This window comes from Natator depressus, chromosome 20, assembly GCF_965152275.1.
Source record: "Natator depressus isolate rNatDep1 chromosome 20, rNatDep2.hap1, whole genome shotgun sequence".
Taxonomy (NCBI): Eukaryota; Metazoa; Chordata; order Testudines; family Cheloniidae; genus Natator; species Natator depressus.
Genome location: NC_134253.1, coordinates 20160739 through 20182637, shown reverse-complemented (window position 1 = coordinate 20182637; position 21899 = coordinate 20160739). Strand labels below are relative to the sequence as shown.

The window sequence follows — 21899 nt, the reverse complement described above, 5'->3', positions numbered from 1 at the left end:
CCACTGAAATCAGTGGAAGCTAGGAGCCTAAATCCCTACTGTAGAATTTGACCCAATAACAACAATAATAATAATTTGCATTTCTAGAGAGATTTTCTTCTTCAAAGCATTTTACACACATGTTTTCTAACTCTCTGCTTCAAATAAAAGCCATTATTGACAGACAATTATATTCTTCTGTCACAGCACAGACAAATAGGAGAGTGAAGAGAACACAGTTTATTAATGGGATTTTAAGCAGGTTCTCGTATGGAAAAAAAATTAAAGATCCAGCACGCAAAAGATGACTCTGCTTAGCTGTGTGCCTTGTGGCTTAAAGCAGAATTCCAAGAACATTACTTCGCTTTTTGAAATGGTTTCTCAATTAATGACAACTCAGAATATCTGCTTCCACCTACTGGTGCGGGTTTGCATAACAGGTGTTGTTTGTATTCCCTGTTTTCGATATCTTTGCCTAAAAGATACAATACATCAGAATCTACTGAGACAATTCACACTTCTGCACAAAGCCACAACAGCACTAAGAATGTATGTATTTGTTAGCAAATAGGATCATTAGGGAGAAGGAAAAGGATAATCTCAGAAAGAGGCTCTCTCTTTCTCCTTCACTTTATTCTATATAGGTTTTTCTACTGATCTCATCAATGAAGTATCTGAGCAGCTTCCTCTAGTACATTAATAATATGACTCACATCTGTCATGGTAATATCTTTTATTGGACTAACTTCTGTTGGTGAAAGGACTGCACAGAGTTCTCCTTCAGGTCCTTGAAAGGTTATTTCTTTCACCAACAGAAGTTGGTCCAAGAGAAGATATTACCTCAGCTAGGGTGACCAGATGTCCTAAGTTTATAGGGACAGTCCAGATATTCGGGGTTTAGGCGCCTATCAATCCCACCCCACCCCCATCACGATTTTTCATACTCACTATCTGGTCACCCTATCCCTCACCCACCTTGTCTCTCTAATAGCCTCGGAATGACATGGGAGTTTGTTCTCCTGTCACAGACTGTCCCCTGAGAAAGCTCTATCTACTGCACAGACAAGCCTCATCCTTATAGTAGAACACTTCATGGTGCCTGAGAAATAGGCCCTGTCAGCCACAACCCTAATCCCAGGGATTTACCTGATATTTTAGATATACTGGGCCCTGGCCACTGAGCCCCTGGAAGAGAAGGACTGCGACCTGGAACCTGACTTGATGGGGTCACGTTGCAGAAGTATGTACACAGTGTCTGAAGGCAAACAACACTTCAATGGTCACAGAATGAGGGGCCTGTGGAAAAAAATAGTACAATTGTGCAATTAAAGACTGTGTCAAAATGCACGTGCGCAGTACTCAGACTCCCTGAATCCTAACATTTCTGAACTTTCCATTGCTCAGTTTTGCAAACTTACTAATTGTTATTTTAATGCAGATTTTTATATATTTGTTGGGCGTCTAAAGATATAAAAATACAGACATCGATTCATATCATTGTCGTGCAAACATCCCCATTTCATTGTTTGTTTTTAAAGAAAAAAGTACAGGACTAGGTTCTGGCAATTTCTGAATTGAGCTGTAAAGAAAGATATTTTTAAGGGTTTTGAACTGTCGAAACAGAGGCACAGAGATTGTCTCACACAGGGAGGAGTGGGTGATGCAGTGCACACTTTCCCAAGCCAGCAGAGTTGCTGGACCCCAAGAGATTCCCCCTCTATTCCTGAATCAACCTTTGCCAGAAGCAAGCAGACAGAAGGACAAAAGTAGCTCTCCATTTTAATAAAGGCTCTTGTAACTTCCTGGGTAAACTGGTCCCTTTCACTCTTTAGCTGACTATTACTCAGGCTCTTTTCTTACTGGCGATCTTGAATTTTGATTTTTCTACGTCATGGCCAGTCTTTATCGTCTCTCTTGTAAACTTGAATATGCCAATCCCTGAGAGGACATACTTTCTTGTTTTTTCCTGATTCGGCAATCATAGCTCTGGGGATTGAGCTCCCATTTAAGGTACTTTTAATGATGACCCCCAGTCCTTTATTTCATCTATCAGGATGTTCAAAGAGAGCAGCTACCCTTCACTGAATGCCACTGCTCTGACTTTGGATTCCCTTGTAGAATGTGTGGGGCTGGGGTAGTTGTCTCAGCTGGATTCTTAATCCAGAGGAAAGACGCTCTCCCCTGTTCAATCAAGATCAGGAATGGCACATAGATTTGGGAGAAAAAGTACATTTTACTTTTACTCTATTTTCTTATTTCTCAAAAGGAACAGTACAACAAAGATAAAAACATTGTGAATAATCAATATAGGTATTGATGTATCTTGTCTGAAATGGGACAGCTGCTCTTCTACTCTCGGGATGGATGCCATATCAATAGATAAGATAAAAAGACAGGCCTAACTGAGAGACTGAACCCATATGAGGGCCAAATTCTGCTCCTCGGTTACATGAGTACGTCGCTCCCCGACTAGGGCCCAAATCTGTGTAAAGAAGAGTAAATCTGGTCCCGAGGGAGTATCGAACAACTTCCAAACTGTATAAGAAGGGTGGTTGAGTCTAAACTATAAAGACAGTTCCAAATATGGACCGCAGTTCAGGAAAGCAGCCTTATTCATCCGAGCATGTGAATGATGTAAGAAAATTCTGAAAATGTGGATCTTAGATCATGGTCATAATTTAAAAAAATTAATTGACACAGCGGACACCATTCACATTTGAAACATAAAGTAAGGACACCTGGGCCTAGTGCGAGGGGGCTTCATCGACACTCGTGGTCTTCCATCCCCTCGAGTTACCTAGTGGCCATGCCCCAGTGTCCCCAACAACTCCCTCCCTTGAGAACACTCAACAGCCTTGGCTCTGAGTTTTCTCACTTGGGCTACTTATTTCTTTACAATAGGACTTTGCATAAGCACTTTGTGATAGCCCTGAAGAGAATGACTTATTAACTTTTGCAAAAGGGCCCTAACACATGATACTGCACAGCATAATACCAGTAATACAAGCAATACAGGAAAGAAAAGTTTCAATAACAGGCTAAATATACCACCATGCCAAGACAACAAACCCCAGCCTGAAAACAAGGTTTGCAACCAATCGCTCTCTGGAACAGTATAGGCAACCTGTGCTCCGGCTCAGGCATGGGCCTCAACCTGTACCATCTTTTCATAGATCTCATAACTGCTATCACTGACATATACACAACATCGGGGCCCGACGAGGGCACAAACCCCTCCTTGGGATGCCAAGAGATTAGTCCAAAGCCAGCCTTTTTTGGAGGGAAAATGTCCTGAGCTGCTGTACCTCTTTATTTAATGTTTTTACTGCTGATCCTAAATCACTAACCAAGTCCTCTAACTCAAAGGCCACTTTCTCAAGTACCACTTGCAGCCTTGCAGTATAGCGGCCTATGCATGCCATGGCTGGCCCAGTAAACAGTGACGCTATTCCCAGTACAGAGCACCCTACAAGCTTCTCGGTTGTGAGGGAATTCTTCATATTGCCCTCCAATGCCGTAGTCAGTCACCGCAGGGTCTTTTCTCGTGACTCAACAGAGGTTTCTCGGGCATTTCTAATCTTTCCTTTGGGCAGTGTGGCATTTATGGAAAGATGAGGAACTCCACGAGCTATATAACAGCTACCTGTCCAGTTGGCTGGCAGCACCTTGTAAGCCTTTCGGCCACATACAAAATAGTGACCCTGTAGGGCCCAGTAAGGACTGTTTCTTAAGGGGATTCCTGGGATATTTAAAGCTGCTTTGGCTGCTTTTCCAAACGGTTCATATGCCCCTAAAGGGACATCCCATCCTCCTGATTGGGTACAAGTGGGGGCGTTTCTAATTGTGCCGTTCAAATTACACTCGCCATAGGGACCACTACAAACCCACCATTGGCTTGCTACGTTGGAGATATTAACTGGACGGGAAGTTCTATTTCCAAACCTTTCTTTTGTGGTAAGATTATTTGTAAGAGTTTCCCTAAAAGGGGAGGAACCATTACACCCACACTGTTGGCCTCCCCTTTTGGTCTTTACCCAATACCCATCAGCCCACTGTGTAATAACACAGGAGCTTTTTCCCACAGGACGCCCATAGTGATCAGATTGGTTTCGGGTAAAACATAACGCTCCCTCAGTGAGTACTGCAACTGAATACTCCTGGTCCTGATAGGTGGCCTGCTGTAAAGAGGTCTTATTCCAGAACGGCGAGTCCGTTCTTTCCTGCTCTTTGGTGGCGGCTAATTCTGCTAGGGTCAAGGGCAGCATGTCAAGGGGCATTCCCGTTTTGGGGGACCGTGGAGTCGGAGCACATACCCAGCAATCAGTCTGGTTTGTTAAAGTAGCAACATGGTGCGCAAGCGAAACAAAGGAGTTATGCTCCCGATATGCACAGTTTGGAAATAACAATACAGAGAATAACAATGTTACCCAATTAATTATCACCAGAGTCTTCCCAACCCAGGGTCTCCAGTACCTGGGTGGGCCCATTTTAGCGTTAAGATGCCCACTATTTGTGTCTTTTAAACAGTAGCTTTAGCCCGAGATCGTCACTAGATGAGGAGTCAGCAGGTTGGACAGTCCACTGTTCTGCTGACGAGGGGGCGGGTACTGCCTTCAGACGAGAGTGATGGATCCAGTTTTTGTGTCCCTCGATCTTTGCCGCTGTATGGGAGACCAGCAGGATGGTATAGGGTCCTTTCCACTTTTCCTGGAGAGGCTCGTCTTTCCAGGTACGAACAAGCACAGAGTCATCGGGCTGTAAGGAGTGGAAGGGAGAGTCCAAGGGGAGAGGCTGGGAATCCTTGGTATACCTGTGAAGAGACAAGAGAACAGCAGACAGGGAACACATATACTGTAACAAAAAAACATTACCCAGCTCCCATTCCCCTGACAGAACCGGGGTACCATTCATAGGCCATGCCCTTCCAAACATAATTTCAAAGGGACTAAGCCCTAATCTACCCTTAGGAAGAATGCAGATACGAAGTAGGACGAGGGGCAAAGCATCAGGCCATCGCAGTGAGGCTTCTTGGCACACTTTTGAGAGATGCCGTTTAAGGGTCTGATTGGTACGCTCCACTACCCCACTGGCTTGCAGTCTCCAGGGCGTATGGAGTTTCCAGGGGATCTGTAAGGCATGTGAGATGCTTTGAATGATTTTTGACGTGAAATGTGTCCTGTTGTCAGATTCCATCCACAGGGGGAGTCCAAAGCGAGGAATGATCTCCTTAACAAACTTGAGGGCCACTGTTCTGGCAGTGCAATTACGGCATGGGAAGGCTTCTGGCCATCCGCTGAACCAATCCACTATGACAAGGAGATATTTGAACCCTTGGGTCCGGGGAAACTCAGTAAAGTCTATTTGCCACATTTGTCCGGGGCCCGGAGTGGGTTCTAGGGCAGCTGGTGGCACAGGATGTCCCGGTCGGGGGTTATTCTTTTGGCAGACTAAGCAGTCCGCTTGTACCTGGGCAGCCAGGGGTCGGAGTCCGGAAGTGATAAAGTATTTTCCCATTAGCTGGATAAGTGCTTCCCTGCCAGCATGAGCGGTTTGATGTAGTTTCTGCAGCACCGGCTGGATCAGGCCCTTTGGTAAGAGGACCTTCCCTTCTGGGGAATGGAGCCATCCTTCCTTTTCCCGGAGACCGAGTTTGTCAGTTAGCTGTCTCTCCTCCTCCGAGTACTGAGGGGTTGGAAGCTCCCCTACTGATGGGATAAGGGCATGCATATGGGCATTCTCAGTCTGAGGGGATGGCAGGGTGGCAGCATGCTTAGCCTCTCTATCTGCCCGGGCGTTACCTCTGGCCACATCTTGATCTTCCCTTTGATGGGCCTTACAGTGTACCACCGCCACTTCCGAGGGAAGCTGTACAGCTTCTAGGAGCCGGAGGATTTGGGGCCCGTACTTGACTGGGGAGCCTTGGGCTGTCAGCATTCCCCTTTGCTTCCATAGGCCAGCATGAGCATGTAGCACACCAAAAGCATACTTTGAATCAGTAAAAATGTTGACCTGCTTTCCTTTTGACAGTTCAAGTGCACGGGTCAGGGCTATTAGTTTGGCAAGCTAGGCAGAGGTCCCAGCAGGCAAACCTTCAGCTTCCACAGTGTCATGGAGGGTCACAACAGCACAACCCGCCCTCCTTTGCCCATCTATTACAGTACTGCTACCGACAGTGTACCACTCATAATCCCTTGAGGGTAAATCACTTGGTTGCCACTCCTTACCACCATCAAACAAATGGCATGGTGGAGAAGTTTAATGGAACTTTGGTGGCCATGATACGTAAATTCGTAAATGAGCACTCCAATGATTGGGACCTAGTGTTGCAGCAGTTGCTCTTTGCCTACAGAGCTGTACCACATCCCAGTTTCGGGTTTTCCCCATTTGAACTTGTATATGGCCGTGAGGTTAAGGTGACATTACAGTTGGTGAAGCAGCAATGGGAGGGATTTACACCTTCTCCAGGAACTAACATTCTGGACTTTGTAACCAACCTACAAAACACCCTCCGAACCTCTTTAGCCCTTGCTAAAGAAAACTTACAGGATGCTCAAAAAGAGCAAAAAGCCTGGTATGATAAACATGCCAGAGAGCGTTCCTTCAAAGTAGGGGTCTAGGTCATGGTCTTAAAGGCGCTCCAGGCCCATAAAATGGAAGCATCGTGGGAAGGGCCATTCACGGTCCAGGAGCGCCTGGGAGCTGTTAATTATCTCATAGCATTCCCCACCTCCAACAAAAAGCCTAAGGTGTACCATATTAATTCTCTAAAGCCCTTTTATTCCAGAGAATTAAAGGTTTGTCAGTTTACAGCCCAGGGAGGAGACGACGCTGAGTGGCCTGAAGGTGTCTACTACGAAGGGAAAAGTGCTGGTGGCGTGGAAGAGGTGAACCTCTCCATGACCCTTGGGCGTATGCAGCGACAGCAGATCAAGGAGCTGTGCACTAGCTACGTGCCAACATTCTCAGCCACCCCAGGACTGACTGAACGGGCATACCACTCCATTGACACAGGTAATGCTCACCCAATTAGGGTCCAACCTTACCGGGTGTCTCCTCAAGCTAAAACTGCTATAGACCGGGAGATCCAGGATATGTTACAGATGGGTGTAATCCGCCCCTCTGGAAGTGCATGGGCATCTCCAGTGGTTCTAGTTCCCAAACCAGATGGGGAAATACGTTTTTGCATGGACTACCGTAAGCTAAATGCTGTAACTTGCCCAGACAACTATCCAATGCCACGCACAGATGAACTATTAGAGAAACTGGGACGGGCCCAGTTCATCTCTACCTTGGACTTAACCAAGGGGTACTGGCAGGTACCGCTAGATGAATCTGCCAAGGAAAGGTCAGCCTTCACCACACATCTCGGGCTACATGAATTTAATGTACTCCCTTTCGGGCTGCGAAATGCACCCGCCACCTTCCAAAGACTTTTAGATGGTCTCCTAGCGGGATTAGGAGAATATGCAGTCGCCTACCTTGACGATGTGGCCATATTTTCGGATTCCTGGGCAGACCACCTGGAACATCTACAAAAAGTCCTTGAGCGCATAAGGGAGGCAGGACTAACTGTTAAGGCTAAGAAGTGTCAAATAGGTCTAAACAGAGTGACTTACCTTGGACACCAGGTGGGTCAAGGAACTATCAGCCCCCTACAGGCCAAAGTGGATGCTATCCAAAAGTGGCCTGTCCCAAAGTCAAAGAAACAGGTTCAATCCTTCTTAGGCTTGGCTGGTTATTACAGACGATTTGTACCGCAATAGAGCCAAATCGCTGCCCCACTGACAGACCTAACCAAAAAGAAACAGCCAAATGCTGTTCAGTGGACCGAAAAGTGTCAGAAGGCCTTTAACAAGCTTAAAGCGACACTCATGTCTGACCCTGTACTAAGGGCCCCAGACTTTGACAAACCGTTCCTAGTAACCACAGATGCATCCGAGCGTGGTGTGGGAGCAGTTTTAATGTAGAAAGGACCTGATCAAGAATTTCACCCTGTAGTGTTTCTCAGCAAAAAACTGTCTGAGAAGGAAAGCAACTGGTCAGTCACTGAAAAAGAATGTTACGCCATTGTCTATGCTCTGGAAGAGCTACGCCCATATGTTTGGGGACGGCGTTTCCACCTGCAAACCGACCATGCTGCACTGAAGTGGCTTCACACCGTCAAAGAAAATAGCAAAAAACTTCTTCGGTGGAGTTTAGCTCTCCAAGATTTTGATTTTGACATCCAACACATCTCAGGAGCTTCTAAGAAAGTGGCTGATGCACTCTCCCGTGAAAGTTTCCCAGAATCAACTGGTTAAAATCGTCCTTGAGATGTGGAAAATATTGTTAGTCTTTATGTACTTGGTAGTATATTTAGAGATGCATGTGTCTTATTACCTCTGTTTTTCCTAGAGCTCCAGGAAGAAATCCCAGCCAGTGTTTCACCCTAGCTGAGATTTGGGGGGCGTGTCATAAATATAAAGGGAAGGGTAAACCCCTTTAAAATCCCTCCTGGCCAGAGGAAAACTCCTCTCACCTGTAAAGGGTTAAGAAGCTAAAGGTAACCTCGCTGGCACCTGACCAAAATGACCAGTGAGGAGACAAGATACTTTCAAAAGCTGGGAGGAGGGAGAGAAACAAAGGGTCTCTGTCTGTCTATATGCTGCTTTTGTCGGGGATAGACCAGGAATGGAGTCTTAGAACTTTTAGTAAGTAATCTAGCTAGGTATGTGTTAGATTATGATTTCTTTAAATGGCTGAGAAAAGAATTGTGCTGAATAGAATAACTATTTCTGTCTGTGTATCTTTTTTGTAACTTAAGGTTTTGCCTAGAGGGGTTCTCTATGTTTTGAATCTAATTACCCTGTAAGGTATCTACCATCCTGATTTTACAGAGGGGATTTCTTTACTTCTATTTACTTTTATTTCTATTAAAAGTCTTCTTGTAAGAAAACTGAATGCTTTTTCATTGTTCTCAGATCCAAGGGTTTGGGTCTGTGGTCACCTATGCAAATTGGTGAGGCTTTTTAATCCAACATTTCCCTGGAAAGGGGGAGTGCAAGTGTTGGGAGGATTGTTCATTGTTCTTAAGATCCAAGGGTCAGGGTCTGTAGTCACCTAGGCAAATTGGTGAGGCTTTTTACCAAACCTTGTCCAGGAAGTGGGGTGCAAGGTTTTGGGAAGGATTTTGGAGGGAAAGACGTTTCCAAACAGCTCTTCCCCAGTAACCAGTATTTGTTTGGTGGTGGCAGCGGCCAATCCAAGGACAAAGGGTGGAATATTTTGTACCTTGGGGAAGTTTTGACCTACGCTGGTAAAGAGAAGCTTAGGAGGTTTTTCATGCAGGTCCCCACATCTGTACCCTGGTGTTCAGAGTGGGGAAGGAACCTTGACAGAGTCAAACAACACGGCTGGGGTAGTGGTGGCTGAACCCCCTAAAATGGCATGCTGCTCATCATAGAAGTGGCATGTCTGGGGCTCTGACCCGGAGCGGCCGTTCGCCCCTCTGGTTTTCTGGTAGGCTTGCCTCAGCTCCTTAAGTTTCACGCGGCACTGCTTCGGATCCCTGTTATGGCCTCTGTCCTTCATGCCCTGGGAGATTTTGACAAAGGTTTTGGCATTTCGAAAACTGGAACAGAGTTCTGATAGCACGGATTCCTCTCCCCATACAGTGATCAGATCCCATACCTCCCGTTCAGTCCATGCTGGAGCTCTTTTGCGATTCTGGGACTCCATCATGGTCACCTCTGCTGATGAGCTCTGCATGCTCACCTGCAGCTTGCCACGCTGGCCAAACAGGAAACGAGATTCAAAAGTTCGCAGTTCTTTTCCTGTCTACCTGGCCAATGCATCTGAGTTGAGAGTGCTGTCCAGGGCGGTCACAATGGAGCACTCTGGGATAGCTCCTGGAGGCCAATACCGTCGAATTGTGTCCACAGTAGCCCAAATTCGACCCGGCAAGGCCGATTTAAGCGCTAATCCACTTGTCAGGGGTGGAGTATGGAAATCAATTTTAAGAGCCCTTTAAGTCGAAATAAAGGGCTTCATCCTGTGGACGGGTGCAGGTTTAGATCGATTTTACGCTGCTAAATTCGACCTAAAGTCCTAGTGTAGACCAGGGCTTAGTGACATTGGTGCAAAAACTGAGGCAGAGCAGCCCACAGAGAGGCGGCGGAGCCAAGCCAATCATTTACCTGCTGGCCCAGGTGAGATCTTCCTTTTCCTCTTCCTCCGCTGGGTTCCCCTCTCAGCCCAGTTTTCAGAGGTATTCTGCAGCTCTGTCACTGGCAGTGTCTCTGTCCTGAGCAATCTTGGCGTTGGAGTCAGCCAGCTGGAGATGAGAGCCATTTCTTGAGGAACAGACGATTATTATTTATTTGTATTACAGTAGCATCTAGGAGTCCTGGTCAGGTACCAGAACCCAAGATATCATCCCCTTTCTTAGAACTCTACTCAGAACAGAACTCCCTGAGACACCAACATCACTGTTACAGTCTCTGGGCTGGAGAGATGATTTTGCATCTCTAGGGGCCAGATACCTTTGAAAATCTGGCCCCAAGTGCCTTTTGAAACTGGGATTTATGCTCCTAAATTACTTAGGGTACGTCTACACTGCGATAAAAAATCCACTGCACTGAGCCACAGAACTGGGGTCAATCGACTTGGGCTTCTGGGACTTGTGCTGTGGAGCTAAAAATTGCAGCATAGACATTTGGGCTTGGGCTGGAGCCCCGGCTCTGAAACATGGTGAGGGGCAGGGTCTCAAAGCCTGGGCTCCCACCCGAGCCCAAATGTCTACACTGCAATTTTTAGCCCCTGCAGGCTGCATCCCACAAGCCTGAGTCAGCTGACCTGGGTCAGCCGCAGCCATGCCGCATGGCTTTTGCTGCAGTGTAGACATCCCCTTAGGTGCTTTTGAAAATATTCCCCCTAGTGATTTTAGTTACACAAGTTGTTTCAGCTCCTACTCCTCCCCCGGGTACTCCTGCCAATTTTTGTACTTTTACCATTACATTTTCCTTGTTTTCCCCTCCCTGGTGCTGTGAGAGAGACCAATGCAAACAACAGGGGAACCCGACACACAGCCTATGCAGGGCTGCAAACCAGTGAAACTGACAAGATGCCAAGTGCCATCAATGGCACAAAGACCCTGAAAAGAGAGAAAGATGTTGGTGCCCTTTGACAAGTGACTTTTCAGGCCCTTGCAGATTGGCTTCCTGTTTGGAGCAGAAATCGGTGACATGGAGTCAGGTGTTTTCTTAGTGCCGTTTGTTTATTTGCAAGATGTTCACCATTCTGTTTCCCTGAACAGCAATGTTCACAGACTGCACACGCGAGAACCCCTCTTGCCGGGCCCAGGGTAAGGACATGCCCAGCTCCGAAAAGATCCTCCCACTTAAAGATTGTCTGTGCCCCTTGGGTCACTGGGTGGGTGGCTATTATTTGTCAGCTGCACCAGGAATCCTGGTTGGATGAAGGCTCCCAGCTGCTAGAGGAGAAGTGACAGGGTCACAGATCTCTGTGTTCTGAAGAGAGGAAGAGTGGCTGGGTACATGTGTTTCCTTTTCCAGGAAAGATGCTCAGAGCCTCAGCTGGTATAAAAGCCGCTGGAGCCATTGGGGTAGGAAGAGGCTCAGATGCAGCATTTACCAAAAGTGCGAAGAGTCCAACCAAGGGACGCTCAAGGAACAGGAGACAGAAATGGCTTTTGGGAGAGCAGGCTGCATTAGTGGGAGAGTGCGCAATCATTTCCTGCTAATCAGCTCACTCCTTGATAACACGTCCTGATCCTGCAGACTTCACACCCCAGTGAAGCCAAGAGGAGGGCGGTGTCAGCGAGGTTTGCAGGATTGGGCCCTACTTATGGAGTGGCATAGTGCTCAGCAGCGAAGTCAGACTCGAAGGCAGGTCTGTACTTTGGGAGGGTGGCGTTTCATACGTCACAGCAGGAGGTGCTGGGCAGAGCCAGGCTGAGAATTCCAGGCTTGTCTCAGCAGCATTTCATCAGATGTTTATGTTTGGTGCTTGCATACTATGGCAATGAGGGGTTTAAAAGCGGGGGAGTGAGAGAGAGAGTGTGTGGGGACGGAGGGGTGCTGTATGATGATAGATAGATAGATAGATGTGGATGAACTGGTGTGTATGGAGATTGTGAGATAGATAGGGATGGATGTGTGTGTATGGGGATGGATAGATGGATGGGGGGGTATATGGAGATGGATGGAGGGGGGTGTATGGGGATGGTTGGATGGAGGGGGGTTTATGGTGATGGGTGGATGGGGGGTATATGGAGATGAATGGAGGGGGGTGTATGGGGATGGATGGATGGATGGACGGATGGAGGAGTATGGGGATGGCTGGCTGGGGTTGTATAGGGATGGCTAGCATTTATGGGATTGAATGGATAAATGGATAAATAGATCCATTTTGCATCCATATTGCACTCAGGACTAGTGTCCACAATGCACGAGTTGCTGGGCGCTGGAGCCCGTCGTACACAATTGCAGGTTATACCATCAGGAGCCTTGGCCCTGATCCCTGTCCCAGGCCCAGGGGTGGACGTGTTACGAGAGGCATTTCGGAGCCAGAGTTCTGCTGATCAGGCGGACTGTCCCTGCATTGTGCAATAGGAACATGCCTCGTGCAATTCTGTGCTTACAGCAGATTTGTGCTTCTTTTCTTCCTCTTTTTTTACTTTCATTCCTGGGAAGTGAAGGGGGATATGTGCATGTGTGTGTGGGAGGGGGCGCTGATTTGAGATGTAGGCGTTGGAGACACAGCTGCTTCCTTCCCCTCCCCACTGACAGCAGCACAGTGGGCTGAGGCAGTGGAGGAAGGGGGGTTTGGCTGGTGAGTACATGGTACTGTGCATGGAGCAACGCTCTGAACCAAGGGCTTGTCCCTGCCTGGAGGAGGCTACAGTGGATGGGACAGAGCAGCACAGAGCGGGGGGCAGCCTTTCTGCCTGGCAGGCTTCATGGCGCATGAGTCTGCAGCAAGATGGGGAGGAATCTTAGAGGACAGTGTATGGGAGAGCATAGGGCACTGGGGGGGAGGCCAGGGCTGGCAATAGGGAGGTGGTACAAGCAACCATCAGGAGGGGAGCACGGACTGAACAGGGGGTGAGGGGGAGATGTAGGCAGGGGTTGCAGCCGCGGAGCTGTATCCTGATGGTGGAAGGCAGTCAAAGCAGAGAGAAGAAAGGGTGGGAGGTGAAACCCCAGGGAATCATCCCAGCATCTCACATGGATCTCATGGCCTGGCTCCCCCAAAGGATCCTTGGGAAAACAGAGGGGACTCCCAGGAAATGGGGTTCTCTTACTTCTGGGGCTTAGGCTCAATGGAAATCCAGGTGGGCAAATGATAGATAGATAGGGTGGATATAAGGAGCAATGGTCGCAAGTTGCAGTGGCAGAGGTCTAGGTTGGATATTAGGAAAAACTCTTTCACTAGGAGGGTGGTGAAGCACTGGAATGGGTTACCTAGGGAGGTGGTGGAATCTCCATCCTTAGAAGTTTTTAAGGCCCGGCTTGACAAAGCCCTGGCTGGGATGATTTAGTTGGGGATTGGTCCTGCTTTGAGCAGGGGGTTGGACTAGATGACCTCCTGATGTCTCTTTCAACCCTAATATTCTATGATTCTATAGGGATAGATAGATAGAGGGTGTGAATTCCCCGGCATGCTCTGTGCTGCACAGAGATTCCTGACCCCAGTGGCACGTCCATCACTATTTATGAATTACAATAACAGTGAATTCTGAATTCCCCTAGTGCCTTCCCCGCGAGGCTTCGAGCACACCTGCCCCCGCAGCACTGGTTCGCCAGAGGGCAGGGACCGATGCTCTAACCCCCGCTGTCTCTGCTCCTGCCTTCCAGGGAATTCCTTGCTGCAGTGCGGTAGGGGCCTGAATGGGGAGGAAAGGTCAGTATTAACCCTTTACGCTGTGCACGCCGTGTCGTTTGTGTTATGGGTCATCCTCCTCGCCATGGTGATTGGAAAGTGTAAGTATTCTGGAGTGCATTTAGGACTATCACACAGGAATGGACCCGTGGAAAAGACCGGGGTGAAATCCTGACTCCATTAAGTCAATGGCCAAACTCTCATTGGCTTCAGCAAGGCCAGGATTTCAGGCCAAGAGTCCCTCCCAGCCAGGTCCCCTTATGTCTGGCAATGGCTAGTGTCAAGACACTGCAGGAGAAGGGATATAGGCCCCCGCAATGTGTTTCATTGTGCCATAGTGCTGCTAATTGTAAGACAAGGCTCATTAAGTCAGGCCACCTGCCCTCCAATTCACAGCAGTGGGGCACCTTCCCAGAGCCCACACTGTGAGCAGGAACACGCTGGTGTTTGACTCTTGAATGTATTCACAGGTACAAGTGAGTACAATGTGTGTTGGGATGCCCTCTAGCAGCTGCTCCACACAGGATAACAGCCTAACTACTCCTGCCAGCTAACAGAGTAGCTCCTGTAGCTCAAAAGGTCTTTGCTGTGGCAGGGATTCACGTCCTGCTGAGGAGCCTTGGTGGGTGTCATTACACATAGCAGCCTCAGCGTTGTGAACTCTAGGTGGTGTTTGAATTGAAGCCCCGGCTCCAGGAGTCTTGTGATTAGGTGAGAATCTGAGCTTTCATTTAAAAATACTGAGACGGATTCTAGTTGCACAGAAAAACTTGGGAAAGCGATGTAATGGCTCAGAAACCAGGAGGCAAAGAAAAGAAAAGAAAAGTCTATTATTTTTCACAAATCTCATGATTTTTAAGCCAATCTTGTGATTGGTTTTTAACCTCTGGAGTTGGCCAGACTGCGCCAGGGCAGAAGTCATTCAGAGGGGACTCTGGGTGAAATCCTTGAAGCCAGTGAGGCACCTAAGTCTCCTACTGCAATCCACAAAACTCCCACTGAGCACTGTAGGTGCCTAAACTCACTCGACACCTCTAGGCATGCGCACTCCTGCCTCCCTCGAGGCATCTGGATGCTTGTCTCCCACCTAAGCCCCTATACAAATCCTTTCTGCTCCTCTGCCAGGGAGGAGGGATTTGAACCCGGGTCGAACACATCCCAAGTGAGTGTTCTGACCATTGGGCTATAAATTATAAGGTGGGCAGCAGCACCTCCTCCCCTGCATTTTGTGTAGAATGAGGCAGGCACCTAACTCATTCCCAAAAGACACTACCTAGGTGCCTAAGCCAGGAGAGGAGTTCCTGTCTGTGGATCACTAGAGGAGCTAGATACTTCCCATTCCTGCAGCCTGGATTAGCATGCCTAGCTCTGAGAAAAGGGTGGGGATGGCTCATCAGTATCTCCCATTGGCTACTTACACAGCTCCCCGCCTAGCGTGCTGGGTTTTGGGGATTGCACTCAGATGCATTGCTCTCCCCAGTCATTGTATCGGAGCCTGGGCATGTAACTCGGCTTTGTGGGTGTTCCTGGGATTTTCTAGGCACTGTGGTGCTCAGCATTGCAATGCCGAAATCCCTTTGGGGATATCACCCTCAGAGATTATCTCCACAGGGGGAAGTTGGAAAGTAGAAATGCAGCATGTCGCTCTACGCTGTGAACCCAAATCGAAAACTCAGCCCCCTCCCCCCCCCCAACCATATAAACAACAGCTGGCATCTGTCCTTCTGTCTAGACTCGGAGATGTCCAAGGAGCTGGAGCAGTTGCGGACTGGTCAATCCGTGCTGAGAGGCAACGGTAACAATTCAGTTTACTTATGAGTGTCCGTGTATTTGTATTACTGATGTTGCCCCTTTGGCAGAAGCCAAAAATCAGAGGTGCTGTCAGGTTTGTTCCTGTTAGGGGGAGCAATCGCTGCTCCCAAGCAGGTCTGTTCTCGCTGTGATCTTGTTTAGTTAGAACATCTTGTTCCCTTGAACACAGCAGGAACAAACAGCTGCAGGCTGTTCCCTGCCTCGGAAATCCCCCTTCTGCCCCTTAAGCTCTGTGCCCAAGAAACTCCATCTCTGCTTCCTGACAGGGTCCCGCTCACAGCTCCTTCAGCCTCCCTCACACACAGGCTGCTCCGAACACCTGGGGCTACAACCAGGGTGCCCCTCGGCCCACACGGCTCTTTCCTGCCATGCAGCCTGGTGCCTTGGGTGGTCACTTTCATTATCTGCAGCTGTTTCACTACATAAATGAGGTTGATAGCTCCTCCTGTTGTGTCTAAAAGTGGATACTTGGCACTCATTGGCTATAACAAGGACTGTGATTGTCTATGGATCCCAGACTCGCCTGTTAGGTGTATTATGGCAGCACCCAGGAGCCCCAGTTATGAACCAGGACTCCATTGTGTGAGGTGCTGTACAAACACAGTACACAAAGCCAGTTCCTGCCCCAAAGAGCTTCCAACCTAAGTGTAAGACATGGGGTGATAGGTGGAGACAGACAGACAGGCAGAGGGACACAGGGAAACAAGAAATTCCAAACCTCTCTTCTTTTCTGTTCTGCTCCTATTAACTAACTAATGGTTTGATCTGAAACCCACCGAACCAATAGAAAGGCTCCCATTGTCTTCAGTGGTGTTTGGCTCAGGGTCTATCTAACTAGCTAGGTTCCTGTCTGCATTAGGGAAGTTTGCACCATCGTTGCTCATAGATGTTACAGCCAGAAGGGACTGTTATGGGCCTCTAGTCTGACCTCCTGCATAGCAGAGGCCACAGAATCCCACCCAGCGATTCCTATATCCAGCCCATATCTGGCAGTCAAGCTGGAGTGGAACTTTTAGGAAGAGACAGACAATCTTTTAATAATTCCAGGTGATGGAGAACCTGCCCCTTGTCTACAGACCGTGTCCTGATAGGTAAATGCTGATGCAAACCACTAATGTAGACACACACTGGGATAATGCAAAGTAGGACTCACATCAGTGGGTCTAATCCTGGTAACCTGTGCAAGCCTTGTGCCATGTGTCTGCACTAGGGATTTGCACCAGTCCACGGTGACACTAGTACAAATTTCCCTAGTCTGGATGGGCCCTAACTAAACTCACTAACAAGCTGTCCCCAGGCAGGGCTGGTAGCTGGAGGTGGGGTCTGAGGGAATGAGCACAAGTCAGGGAGCCCCGAGTTCTAATCTTGCTTCACTACCTGGCCTGGGGCAAGTCGCTCTCCATCTCAGAGCCTGAGTCATGGACCGTCATGGCCAGGGGATGAAAGAAAATCCACCCGCGCCGCCTCTTCCCAGGAAGGAAACCAGCCCCAGGAGACCCCAGTACCTGACAGACCCGCTCTGCTAGGGAACACGGCCCTGCCCCACGAGATGAAGAGAGGGGTAGTTCCCAGCTCACCGGCCTCTGTCTCTTCCAGGCTCCAAGACAGCGAAGCAACTGGAGACACTTCATTTCAACCAGTCCGCCATGCACAGCACTGGTACGTACTGAAGCCCTCACAGACCCACAGCCCAGCATCACCTCTGCGAACCTCCTGCACCCCAGTCACGTCACTCCTCCTCCTTCCAAGCTCCCCCCAACATCCCCCATTCCCTGGCCACCTCCTTGTTCCCGCTGAGCCCTGGGTCCCCTCTCAGGAACGTGATCAGCCCTGTTTATCTCTCAGAGGTGGAGCTGGCCACGGAGCTGAAGAGGCTGCAGTCGGACCAGGCCACGCTGAGAGTGGAAGGTGAGTGCCCATGGCGGGGTGGGGGGCAGGGAGCAGGGCTCAGGCAGAGGAGGGGGTGGAGAACAGCAGAAAGAAGAGAGCGGGGTGGAGAATCCCAGTGCCAGGTTCCCATGGCGATTTGGGATCCATTCCACCCTACCCCGCCAGGCCAGCCCGCGCAAGCAGCATTTGGGATCAAGTCACCGAGGCCGGAAACCAGGGCCCTGCCCTACTCTGGGTGACCCACCGGAGGGGCGGGGACACAGCCAGTGCCCACAGAGCCTCTGCACTCAGGGCTCCTCTTGTACCAGGCTCAGGGTGTGTGACTAGCTGGGGTGAACTGGGGAAGCCAGTTCACTCTTCAGTTCCAGGGATTCTCACCCCAGGTGCATTCCCGGTCACTGCAGGAGTCTCTGGCCTTTAGGGACTCCCATGGGCTGGGCTGCTACAGAGGGGGGATCTGGCCGTTTCTTTCTCCCTAGGTTCACTTGGGACTGCTAGGAGAGGGGATATGTGTTTTGGAAGCAGGGGAGGGCCGGGGGGAGGGAAATAGGGATGGTGACTCATTAGTGGCTGAGGGGAGGCAGATAGATTAAAGGGCTGGGCAGAAGATGGCCCAGGTGTAATAAACTGGGGAGCCAGAGGTAGGGAATTGTGGGGCAGGGCAGTGTGCCTGGGTGTGAGGCGAGGGCAGGGCTCCTGCTGAGGTTTGGGGGTGGGGACCTGGTTTTAGATGAATGATTTTGACCCTTGTGAAAGGTTCAGGTTCAGCTGGTGATTCCGGCCAGGTCTCCAGTCCCTAATGACTGTATCAGACTGACCGTGTAACAAGCTCTGTGACTCCTGCTGCTGGGATACGGGCCCCACTTCAGTGTCACAGCCAGGCCCCAAGTCCTAGTGTTTACGATCTGCACACAGGTGTGCCAGGCCTAGCTGCACACACCCGCTGCTCTAGCTGGCTTCTGGCAGCTTCTGAAGTACAGAATATGGTGAGCGCCACTGGAGGCTCACAGACTGTTTAAAGGGATACAACCCTATTCCTACATGTGACATGTGTTGTGTTTGCAGTGTCGGAGGGTCTGGCCAAAGCGAAAAGTGACAGAGATGACATCAGGGCTGAAGCCTACAAGATTCTGGATGCTGTCCAGAAAAGGAACGGTGAGACACACGCCAGCCTCGACTTGCTGAGACTGTCAGCTCTTCACGGCAGGGACTGTCTTTCTGTTTTGTGTTTGTACCATGCCTAACAGAATGGGGCCTGATCTATGACTGCGGCATCTAAGCACTGCCATAATTCATGTAATAAATAATGTACAGCACCCAGCAAATGGGGGCCTGGGCCATGGCACCTCGTGCAGTTAGGATTCCTGCTCCTTTTCCCCACAAGCAGTGATAATGTTCAGGGGGCTAGCTGGGATTTCCCCTAGTTTGTCAAGGAGTCAGTTTTGTCTAATAGTTAGAGCAGGGGACTGGAATGCAGGACACCTGGCTTCTATTCCCATCTCTGGGAGGTATATGAAGTCTAGTGGTTAGAGCAGAGGGCTGGCCACTGGGACTCCTGGCTTCTATTCCCAGCTCCTTGAAGTCAATGTTGTCCAGTGCAGTGGCTTTCAACCTGTGGTACACGGATCCCTGGGGGTCTGCAGACTATGTCTAAGATTTCCAAAGGGGTCTGCACCACCATTAGAAATGTTTTAAAGGGCCGTAAACGAAAAAAGGTTGAAAACCACTGGGCTAGTGGTTAGGGCAGGTGAGGCCGGAAATCAGGTCTCCTGAGTTCTCTTCCCAGCTTGGGAATGGTCTTGAGCAAGTTACTGCACCTCTCTCTGTCTCAGTTTCCCCCCCTCTGCAAATTAAGGGTGACGCTTCCCCACCTTGGCTACGCGCGTTGAGGTCATTGGCTAAAGGGCACTAGGCAGACGCTATTATTGTCTGTTGCAGTCCAGCGCTGAGAGTGACCTCTGCTTGTCTCGCATTGCAGACTCTGCCTGCAGCATTTGTCCAGCTGGCTGGCTGCTGAATTCAGGGACCTGCTACTACTTCTCCACAGTGCGTAAACACTGGTCCTATGCCAAGCAGGCCTGCAAAGACCAAGGTGCCGAGCTGATTATTCTTGATAACCCACAAAAGCAGGTAAGTCAGGCTCACTGAGTCCAGCCACACAGCCCGGACAGGGGGTGGAGATGGTCTCCCAGCAACTGGGAGGCTCTTGGCATGAGAGAGATGCCTGGGGACAGGATAGTAGCTGATGTTTCTCTGCTCAGTGCCTAGGAAATACATTATGCACCAGTGTAAAGATGTGCACAAGAAGGGCAACAAAAATGATCAGGGGGCTGGAACAGCTTCCAGATGAGGAGAGATTAAAAAGAGTGGGACTGTTCAGCTTGGAAAAGGGACGGCTAAGGGGGATGTGACAGAGGCTATAAAACCAGGACGGGTGCGGAGACAGTGAATAAAGAAGTGTTATTGACCCTTCACAGAACACAAGAACTAGGCGTCACCTGATGAAATTAATAGGCAGCAGGTTTAAACCAAACCTAAGGAGGTATTTCTTCACACAGCACAAAGTCAGTCTGAGGAACTCACTGCCAGGGGATGTTGTGGAGGCCAAAAGTATAACTAGGGTCAAAAAAGAATGAGATGAGATCCTGGAGGACAGGTCCAACAATGGCTATTAGCCAAGATGGTCAGGGACGTAACCCCATGCTCTGGGTGTCCCTAAGCCTCTGACTGCCAGAAGCTGGGAGTGGATAACAAGGGATGGATTACTCAATAATTGCCCTGTTCTGTTCATGCCCTCTGAAGCACCTGGCCCTGGCCACTGTCGCAAGACAGGACACTGGGCTAGATGGGCCATTGGCCTGACCCAGTATGGCCGCTCTGAGGTAGCCATTTGCAGTGCACAAGAAATTGTCTTGGCCCTACAAAACCCAGGGAGCATGCTACATATACTTGAGCACCATCTATTGGCACAGGACCGAGTAGCAAACCGCTTCCCAGAACACAGACTTCGGGCACTCCCCCAGCTCCCAAGAGTTACTGCACAATTCATCCCAAGCGCCAGTCAGGCTGCTGGGGACCCTCAGGCAAGTCAGCCTGACAGCTCCAGGGAAGCTCCCTGGGAAGCAAACCTTTGCGGGAGTCGAGAGAGACCCCTGATTGTAAGGAGTGATGGGGAAAGGACACACAGCGTCTGGTGGAGGACTGGGATCCATGAGATCATGGTCACTTGGGAGCTCCCTGATGTTTCCTGCCTAGCCTCCATGTCCACAGGGTGCTTCCACATCCATCCAGAGCCGCAGCTCCCTCAGCAGGTCCTTTGGGAGGGGAGCCAGCCTGGTCTAGTGATGCAGGACAAGCCTGGGAGCCAGGACAGCTGGGTCCTACTCGCTGCTCTGCCACTGACCTTCTGTGTGACCTGGCACAAATCACCATGCCTTAGTTTCCCCTCTCACCCTTGGTTTTGTCTGTTGGATTGTAAGCTCTTTGGGGCAGGGAGCGTCTTTCACTAGGTGTCTGTGAAGCACCTGGCACAATGGGGCCTCGATCTCAGTCGCTGCCTAACCCAATGGGCCACATCTCGGCACAAGGAGAACAACAGAGAGCCAGAGAGGAGTACGGGCTGTGTGAGGTGGGATTGGGGTGGTGCCTTAGATTTGGGCCATATTTTATTGCAATCAATTATTTTCTTTTTTCAGGAGTTTTTGACAAAGAACGCTAACGGCAAGCAGTACTGGCAAGCAGGACTAACTGCCCCTGCTGCCCGAGCCCTGGGGTAGGGGTGGGGGGGCTCTGGCGGGGATTTAAAGAGCCCCGGAGCTCCAGTCACCGCTACTGCCCCGGCCCTTTAAATCCCCGCCGGAGCCCTGCTGCCGAAGCCCTGGGGTAGCGGCGGTGGGGCTCCGGTGGGCATTTAAAGGGCCGGGGCGGTAGCGGCGGCTGGAGCCCCTTAAATCCCCAATGGAGCCTGGCCACCGCTACCCCAGGGCTCGGGCAGCAGGGCTCAGGTGGGGATTTAAAGGGCTCGGGGCTCTGGCAGCTGCTACCACAGCGAAGCCCCAGGCCCTTTAAAGCTCTGCCAGAGCCCAGAGTCCCGGGGTAGCAGTGACAGCCGGGAGCCCCCAGGGCTCCTCAGTGATTTAAAAGGCCCAGGGCTCAGCTGCGGTAGCTGGAGCCCTGGGCCCTTTAAATCGCTCCCGAGCCTCCCAGCCGCCTCTGCAGCTGGTAGCTCGGGTGTGATTTAAAGGGCCCCGGGCTCCCAGCCGCCACTACCGCAGCTGGAGCCCTGGCCTGGGGAGTTAAGGCCCTGCCTCTTCCAGTTGAGGCCACACCCCCTGCTC

The 21899-nt window shown here is 50.0% G+C and overlaps 1 protein-coding gene across 1 annotated transcript in view; it reads left to right on the top strand.

Annotated features, from left to right (window-relative positions):
* LOC141975320 (uncharacterized) overlaps positions 1-21338 on the top strand; it is a 146214-nt gene extending 124876 nt beyond the window's left edge. Inside the window, 9 exon segments of the mRNA XM_074935613.1 lie at positions 12854-12967; positions 12970-12985; positions 13836-13961; positions 15593-15655; positions 17269-17331; positions 17518-17580; positions 18628-18717; positions 19541-19692; positions 21258-21338. Of these exon segments, the coding sequence (XP_074791714.1) occupies positions 12854-12967; positions 12970-12985; positions 13836-13961; positions 15593-15655; positions 17269-17331; positions 17518-17580; positions 18628-18717; positions 19541-19692; positions 21258-21338 (768 nt within the window).
* Positions 21339-21899: the final 561 nt, after the last annotated feature.